Source organism: Neoarius graeffei, chromosome 20 (assembly GCF_027579695.1).
Source record: "Neoarius graeffei isolate fNeoGra1 chromosome 20, fNeoGra1.pri, whole genome shotgun sequence".
NCBI classification, from domain to species: domain Eukaryota; kingdom Metazoa; phylum Chordata; class Actinopteri; order Siluriformes; family Ariidae; genus Neoarius; species Neoarius graeffei.
Window position 1 is genome coordinate 7,325,110 of NC_083588.1, and position 9,590 is coordinate 7,334,699.

General features: G+C 41.4%; 1 gene segment (V, D, J or C); it reads right to left on the reverse strand.

Moving 5' to 3' along the window:
- Positions 1-7,791: 7,791 nt before the first annotated feature.
- Positions 7,792-9,590, reverse strand: LOC132868322 (immunoglobulin heavy variable 1-3-like; the record flags this gene model as incomplete). The annotated part of the segment is given in 3 exon segments: positions 7,792-7,990; positions 9,357-9,459; positions 9,551-9,590. Coding segments are annotated over 3 exon segments (342 nt in total), but the record flags the coding sequence as incomplete, so codon positions are not given.

The following is a 9,590-nucleotide window of genomic DNA, read 5'->3' on the forward strand; positions in this document are numbered from 1 at the left end:
CTCATCTCATCTCATTATCTCAAGCCGCTTTATCCTTCTACAGGGTCGCAGGCAAGCTGGAGCCTATCCCAGCTGACTACGGGCGAAAGGCGGGGTACACCCTGGACAAGTCGCCAGGTCATCACAGGGCTGACACATAGACACAGACAACCATTCACACTCACATTCACACCTACAGTCAATTTAGAATCACCAGTTAACCTAACCTGCATGTCTTTGGACTGTGGGGGAAACCGGAGCACCCAGAGGAAACCCACGCGGACACGGGGAGAACATGCAAACTCCACACAGAAAGGCCCTCGCCGGCCCCGGGCTCGAACCCAGGACCTTCTTGCTGTGAGGCGACAGCGCTAACCACTACACCACCGTGCCGCCCGCTGAATGATGCTCAGCCCCATAATCAAACTCTGTGATGGCTGGAAGTTCTAGAATTCAGTTGGGTGATATGAGCTTTAGCTGAGCAACAAGCTGATTTTTATGCAGAGCAAATAAGAACAGGATGGATTTGCATCGACATCCTTTTAACCAATCGAGTCAGGTCTATAATATGAAGATCCACGGGCTGATTTTGCATGTGCCGAGGATGAGAGTGATGATACATTTTACCACGGGCGCAGATAGAGGGGGGGACGGAGGGGATTCGTCCCACCCAGATTTAAATTCACCTTGTTCAGTCCCCCCCACTTATAGGGATGAAAAAACGTCTATGCTGTCTTTCTTTGCATAAGGCAAACCTCACGGAAAAATCAAAAGACTAATTACCATTCGGTTTATTGAGGTGCACAGCAGTACATTTTTTTTTTGATTGATTGATTTCGCAATAGAAACATATACATAACAACATGTGAACATATAAATATAAATATTGCGGAGGATAACACAAAAAGTAAAAATACTTATTTCCATTGTGGTCCTCGAAATACATACATAGTTGCAACTGCGCAGACTGCACAGGTTGCGAGCTCGAGCTTGGTTGCTATGGTTACCCACAACAAGTTTGACAGGTATATCGGGGACAGCTCCTCCTAGTTCAGGACCCCAACACGGCATTATGAAGGGTGCCAAAAGGCAGAAAACGATTGCATCATTTTTTCAAAAAACAACGACTGTAAGTAAACTGTGCCTTACTTTATCATATCACCTTGCAATTTTTTGATAGTCTGTTCAAAGTAATGTAGTGAAAGTAAAATCGTACGGAGTAGAGATGCCTTTCTGGTAGCCTCCTTCTTTCGGTGGCAGCCTGTAGATACAGTGCTCAGAAGGCAGTTTTAATGTTTAATCTGGCGTTCCCTGCCATAATTTCAGCGAGCATATTGTTTCATAAGGAAACTTTGCGAAGAGTTGTTGACTGACTGCCGCTCACGCAACACACAGGCATAGTTAGAAAGTCAGGATGCACTGGTTTACACTTTACACACACACGTAGCCCAACCTCTCGCTATGTTTAACAGTTGGAACTTAGCGGTTTTAAAACTAGTTTTGCAGTTTTGCAATTTCTGTGCGTGATGATAATGTGTAAACTTTGGATTTCCATCGGCTATGTTAAAATGTTATCATTGTCCTGGCCTGCAGGTAGTTCCTGGTGATGGCAGTGAGGGAGGTGAAATAACATGTATACACACTAAGATTCAAAAGTTTGGGGTCACCCAGACAATTTTGTGTTTTCCATGAAAAGTCACACTTTTATTTACCACCATAAGTTGTAAAATGAATAGAAAATATAGTCAAGACATTTTTCTGGCCATTTTGAGTATTTAATCGACCCCACAAATGTGAAGCTCCAGAAACTCAATCTGCTCAAAGGAAGGACAGTTTTATAGCTTCTCTAAAGAGCTAAACTGTTTTCAGCTGTGCTATCATGATTACAAGGGTTTTCTAATCATCCATTAGCCTTCTGAGGCAATGAGCAAACACATTGTACCATTAGAACACTGGAGTGATAGTTGCTGGAAATGGGCCTCTATACACCTATGGAGATATTGCACCAAAACCCAGACATTTGCAGCTAGAATAGTCATTTACCACATTAGCAATGTATAGAGTGGATTTCTGATTAGTTTAAAGTGATCTTCATTTATAAGAACAGTGCTTTTCTTTCAAAAATAAGGACATTTCAAAGTGCCCCCAAACTTTTGAACGGTCGTATATATATATATATATATATATATATATATATATATATATATATATATACTGGGTGCGATTTGCTGGGGGGGATCATCCCCCCCTCTGGTTTTTATCTCTGCTGAAAAAAAAATCCTCGGGGACAACCCCGTCAATAAAACAAACAAACAAACAAACAAAAAAAAGCTGACATGACAGGCATGTTGTGACAGTTTTCTATGGTCTACATTGCACTCACTTTCAAAATGACCCGAAGTGGCAGCTTTGATGTTCACGAACGTCTAGGGTTGCCAACCGTCCCGTATTGTGCGGGACATCCCGTTTTTTGGGTAATTTTAATTTGTCCCGTCAGGTACAGATCCTGCCCCTCACTCCAGTGCTGTGGTGTAAATCACGTAATTGCCGTGAGAAGCACTATTACCGCGAGTCGCGGTCATCTGCGATTTAAAACCATTCACTGTTGCCATATCCTGAATTTTTAAGCTATACTGACAAAATAGGCATCAAATTAAACTAGAGCAGATGGTGCAGCCAGTGGATACAGCCTAACTGTTCTATAAGGATAGCAGATAGCTTAAAAAAAACCTTCCGAAACAGGATAGACCTCAGCCTATAGTAGGGGAGCTTTTCTGCCTCACTCCTGCCTTTGTGATGTCTTTCTCTCTTCTTCTTCTGCTGCTATGAAGCATTGCAGAAGGTTCTTAGGGTTTTCAAATGGACAATTAAGCAAATATCAGGGTTTTACAGCTACAGCAAATCATTTTTCAGTTTATGACATTGGGCGGCACGGTGGTGTAGTGGTTAGCGCTGTTGCCTCACAGCAAGAAGGTCCTGGGTTCGAGCCCCGGGGCCGGCGAGGGCCTTTCTGTGCGGAGTTTGCATATTCTCCCCGTGTCCGCGTGGGTTTCCTCCGGGTGCTCCGGTTTCCCCCACAGTCCAAAGACATGCAGGTTAGGTTAACTGGTGACTCTAAATTGACCGTAGGTGTGAGTGTGAATGGTTGTCTGTGTCTATGTGTCAGCCCTGTGATGACCTGGCGACTTGTCCAGGGTGTACCCCGCCTTTCGCCCGTAGTCAGCTGGGATAGGCTCCGGCTTGCCTGCGACCCTGTAGAACAGGATAAAGCGGCTTGAGATAATGAGATGAGATGAGTTTATGACATTGCCTTCATAAATATGGCCTGATGAATTATTTGGCCAAAGTTTAAAAGAGAAAAATGAGACAATAATATTAGAATTGTTTATTTTGCATTAAGTTACTTAAAAATATCCATTAATTGGTCTATTAATTTTTAAAAGCTCTATTTTAGAAATGAATTTGTAGTGGCCTACATTTGAAACACTCACCTAAAGGTGATTTGGTACTGTAACTATTTTGGGGTGCTGGGGTGCATGTACAGGGCCTGTACCGGTACTTGTCCGCACCCGGAACAAAGTGTCCCTCATTTGGATATGAGAAAGTTGGCAACCCTACGAACATCCCCAGCAAATAGATACATTGTAGATAATCAGAGTGTGAACGTGGATTTAGCGCCATGAATCACATCCTTACTGATGAGTGCAACAGAATGAATGTATCCACACTGAACAGCCTTCTTTTCCTCGCTGTCAATGGGCCAGATGTGCGTTCCTTCCCTGCTGAGAAATTCGCAGAAATGTGGATTAAAGAAGGGCGAAACGCAGCGGATAGCGCATCGACGGGAAAGCAGAAAAGGCCACATGAACTGCGCCATCAGAGCAAACTGTTCATTTAGTATTCATGTATTTCAGTGATTTTCGAGTCACTGTCCATTTAATCCGGAGGGAGAGAAACATCACAGCAACGCGACAAGCAATGCGAACTTTGTTGTGTTAAGGCCTCTGCATGCTCGTGCGACAAGGCTTTCGCAGATAGCTTTTCGCAGACAGTTGTAATTTATTGTTGAGCGGGGATAATAGGCGTGCGCGATGTTATTTACCGGCACAACGCAAGGGGGCGCGAAGTCGCTAGGAGTAGTTGGTGGGTGTGGTTAGTGGAGTGTTTATCCTCCGGTTACTTATAATGACTAGAACTTTTTTTTTTATAATGACTAGAACTGGAGTCGTATAGATGTACGTACTTCCTCAATCAACCGCTCTTCATGCTGCTCCATCTTCGCTCGTGTTTTTAAAAATGGCGGTCGTGAAAACAAACCAAACCGGGAAAGTAGGGAAGCGGAAGTGCGTGTACAGCAGATGTAGAGTGGACCAATCAGAGCCCTCTTTTCTGCGGCGCTGTCTGCGAGGCTTCTGCGGTGGTCACAATTTTTGGGAGGTGCGCGCAGAGCGTCTGCGAAGGTGGGGGGGCTACGCAGACACTGTCTGCGACGCTATCTGCGAGGACTGGGTTGTCAGCATAAATTGGCCTTTAGTGTTCGTGTATTTAGTCAGAGAGATAGGAAGATGAATTTACTATCTCTGGTTTAGTGTTCGTTTTCATTTAGTGTTATTCATTTGATATCATCGGATGTTATTGAGCTGTTAGCCTATTGTTACCTTAATTTTGTGACGTTTCATGATTAAAAAAAAAAAAACATCCCCCCCTCTGTTTTTTTGACAAATCGCACCCTGTATATATATATATATATATATATATATATATACACACACATATACATTACACACAAAATGGAATCATTTGCTGACAGCTCAGTCCTCCCCAGTTCAAAAATCCTATCTGCGCCCCTGCATTTTACAGTTCAGTTTAGTGGTTGTTTTTCATAATTGGTGAACATGCAAGTGACCTTCAAAGTTCTTGTAATTTAGTAATTTCCTTCACTTTAGAGATGGTTGCTCATTATTAATGAACATATTTCATAGAATGAATCAATATTTTTAGTCACTGTCTATATCAGTGTTTATAATATACATGTTGAAGGTGTCTGAATTGATGTGTTGAATGTGTAACTGTTATTTAGACGATGTCTCTGCTCCTAATTCTGAGAGATAATACTTGTGTCTTTTGTTATTTCAGGAAAAAAAAAAAGCAAGTTTCATGAGTTTAACCTCAGGAGAAGTGAGATACTGCCCTCTGTAGGTGCAGAAACACTTTTATTTTCAGTGTTCATGAAATATTCTGTAAAATGAAGAAATGAATAAAAGGTTCAGTGTGACTAATCTTGAAAGAATATCATTTTAATGCAGTTCTTTGATTAAAACTCCTGGTTGTGTGTTGTAAATGACACAAACTATTAAAACTTCCTTCCAGTGAAATTTAGGGCCCTTTCACACCAAAGGTTGCCTTAAAAGTCCCAAAAACAGTTGAAAATGAACTTCAATGTAATGCAAAAATCCATCCTGAATTCCATAGAATACATATTGGGTAACATGTATCTCAAGTATCAAGGCTACAAGTCATTTCAAATTCCAAAATTTATTAGTTTTAACATAGCAGGAAGGTAAAATTCACAAATTTGGATTTTTTTACATTATCATTCAGATTTAAGCCTAATTGGTGGATTGGGTCCCCTACATTCCACCTAATTATTGCAGAGATGTTAATGGAACAAAGAGACACCAAAATATCCATCAATGGTGGACATATTTTGGAAAATCTAGTTTTTGGTGAATTTTTTCAGTCTATTTTAGGAGTCACTTCACATATCAATAGAGCTAGAAATGAGAAATAGGTCCAGGAAATCAGCTAAAATGCCTTTTTAGAAAGATACACCAATCTGGTAGGTGACTAGAAAATTTCAACTTCATACTGTATCTACTTTCCGGTCACCGCGCAAATCAAATCAGGTCACAAAATCCATATTTCTGTTCAGGAGAGGACAGAATGTTTAACATCACTTTTCAAATGAAAAATTACTCAGGAAAACTATGGCAACAATTTTGAATATGTTTTCTGATTGAAAAAAGAACCTTTTGCACAGTTTCTTGGACCATTATATTATTTCTTGGACCTTTACAATAATGAAGGTTTATTTATCCTTATTATCCTAAAAGTACTTAACATATAAGTTAGCAATTTACATCCAAAACACCTGGAGCCACAAATTTCATATGTTAAACTATGCATTTGATGAGAGCAAACATTTAACATCTAGTCAGTGAGAGAGAATTAATAGTGTTGGGAGTCTTGGGCATTTGTTCAGGAGAGGACATTTTTCTTTAACGCTTAATTTTCTCAGAAAATTAACCAATATTGTAACCTGGGCACATTTACATCCAAATTATTTGACTTGTCTGACCGACAGGTCTTTCTTTGTACTAGTACTAGTTCCCAGATGGTAACTTTGAGGTGAAAGTTCTTTCTCAAATTGCCACCTAGTTCAATCTCAGAAGTTCCTCATCTGTCTATTCTCGCTTTCCTACACATCAGTAGAAAAACCTGTCAAGAAGGCCTAATGCTACAAAAACTTAACTTTTTATCAAATAACAATGAACAACACATAACAGTGAAACACAACAACACCAAATCTATGCCTACTTATTTTCCAATGGCCATAATTGAAGAGAGGACACCCCCTTGTTCTGGAGAGGACATCCCCTTTAACAACATTTTTATGTATGTATCTCAACCATGCATTTGAATGCGATAGTTTCTCATTGGTTTTATATTGTTCCCTGCCAACACACCCATGTGGGTCCCACATGGGTTGAATGTGGGCTGCCCAGCTGGGCTCCAGTCAGTTTTGGCCAAGGGTTATGTGGTGGCCCCATGTGGGCAAGCCCAGTTGGGCTAAAAGTGGGTTTCATATGGGCCCTAGTTAAAACCTACTTGGGCAACCCAGGTTTCTCCCATCTGGGTCCCACACGGTGGGCCCTAATTAATCCAGTAAGAATATTTCTCCATAAAACTGAGGTAAGTTTTACAGATTATCCTAAGTTCTGGAGAGGACAGATTTTTAACGCAGATTCTACATCAGGATTTCGAATAGCTGAAAAACTCACTACCTGCTTAATAACAGTTCAAATTGAAAATGAGGTGAAAACAGTGATGAAAAACAATTTCTTAAATGTTATTCTAGACTGATAATGCACAACACATTATCAGTTACTCATGTTGTTCAGGAAAGGACAATCACTTTATTTGTTTTAACATGGAATGCCATGATTCAGTTAAATCACCATAGCGGCCAAACGAATTTACCGATTTTCATGAAATTTGGAATGGACATTTCTTGACTCACCCCCTATATAAGGAAGCAGCATGCTCAGCCATGCATGGGACAGAAATTATTTAATACTCAATGCAATATTTTAAAATTTAATTTGGGACTGCAGATTCTGTCAAAAACATGTTAAAAATGGCTAATATTTCCACAATAATGATAGGATGGAAGAACCACTGACTGTGTAGCTTCTTTCCGACCCTCAGAAAAAAACAGTGAACAAAAGTGATACATTATGTCACATTTAGTTTACTTTTATGACCCTAGAAGCTAAACTTGAAAAAGGCAACCTTTGGTGTGAAAGTGCCCTTTATTTAAAACATGGGGAGGAGATTCATCTGATGGAGAATGTGTGGCTTTTAATGGAACAGAAGCCTCTTTATCAAACACTATGATTTTCAATCAAATATTAAGTGATCAATGAAACAGGATCGATAAGTTTTGTATCTTGTGGACATTCTGTTCTACTGTACACTGTATGAGGTGTTTTTGTACAGGGATGTTGTTGATTTGTCTCACTGTGGTTCACGAGCGCAGTAATACACAGCTGTGTCTTCAGTCTGCATGTTCTGCCCTGTTAATGTTACTGTGCTGCTGGACGTGTCTCTGGAAACCTGAAACCTGCTTTTCAGCTTTTCACTGGAGCCAGTGCTCCCATCATAACCTACCCATCCGATCCACTCCAGAGTTTGTCCTGCAGGTTGTCGGATCCAGTGTGTAGCGTAGCTGCTATCAGTTAAAGGTGGGGTATGAGATTTTTTTCAGGAGTATTTTTTACCATATTGCTTGAAAAGCTCCTCACACCCATGTTGCAAACAGTACAATAGAAGGTTTGACCCAAAAACGAAATATTTTAATCCAGTCTACAGTGTAAAATAAAGGAAAAACGCCATCCAATCATATTGAGGTACCACCTCAAAATGATTGGATACTGACACGTCAATCAGACTGAAGCCCGCAAGCAGCCCGGCCCTTCTGTGCGTGTGTGTGTGAGAGAGAGCGAGCAGCCCCTCCTCCCACCCGCGCGCTGAGCAGGGAGAGAAAGAAATGCACAGAAAAAGGTCCCTCCAAACAACGGGGATTTACACGAAAACGGAAGGAGATATTCACAAAATTCTTTTACAGTAAGCGCCACAAGGCTCTCCTGAAAACAGTGATGTAATTTTTTTTGTCTGTAGTATAAAAAATGAGGTCACTAGAGCGAGTTAAAAACGAGTGACTTTTCTGCCAAGTTTATAATGGAAGTCTATGGGCTGAGCGCCTGTCCTCTCCTCACTTTCAGGCTTCTCATTCAAAAACTGGTAAATTCTATTGTGTAGGTAGACACATTGTGTGAATCAGGACAAGTGTGGCTACTACTTTTGAGAAAATTCTGTGTGTGGAGTGAAAATTGGGGCTGAAAACACAGTTTAAATGAGAAAGTTTGAGCTATTTTTCCAAGCTCTCTACACTCTAAAGGCCAATTTATGCTGACAACCCAGTCCTCGCAGATAGCGTCGCAGACAGTGTCTGCGTAGCCCCCCCACCTTCGCAGACGCTCTGCGCGCACCTCCCAAAAATTGTGACCACCGCAGAAGCCTCGCAGACAGCGTCGCAGACAAGAGGGCTCTGATTGGTCCACTCTACATCTACTGTACATGCACTTCCGCTTCCCTACTTTCCCGGTTTGGTTTGTTTTCACGACCGGCATTTTTAAAAACACGAGCGAAGATGGAGCAGCATGAAGAGCGGTTCATTGAGGAAGTACGTACATCTATACGACTCCAGTTCTAGTCATTATAAAAAAAAAAAGTTCTAGTCATTATAAGTAACCGGAGGATAAACACTCCACTAACCACACCCACCAACTACTCCTAGGGACTTCGCGCCCCCTTGCGTTGTGCCGGTGAATAACATCGGGCACGCCTATACACATCTATACTCCCCGCTCAACGATAAATTACAACTGTCTGCGAAAAGCTATCTGCGAAAGCCTTGTCGCAAGAGCATGCAGAGGCCTTAACTTAACGAGACGCGGGGGTGGGAGCATGGCGAGGGCGGGCTTGTTTCTTTTCAAAATATGGCTTGCGGGAACCGTTATTCCAAAATCTCGTACCCCACCTTTAATGAATATCCAGACACTTTACAGGTCAGAGTCAGTGACTGACCAGGGGTTAATACTGTGGATCCGGTCTGGATCAGCTCAACACAGTGAACACCTGGGAATGAAAAGATATTTTAATATTGGAAAAGCAAAACGCTGCCAGTAAAAATAAATCTGTATTAAATATCAAATGTAAAAACACTTACAGTGTACGGCTGCCAGTAGCAGGAGGGATGTAGAGATCAT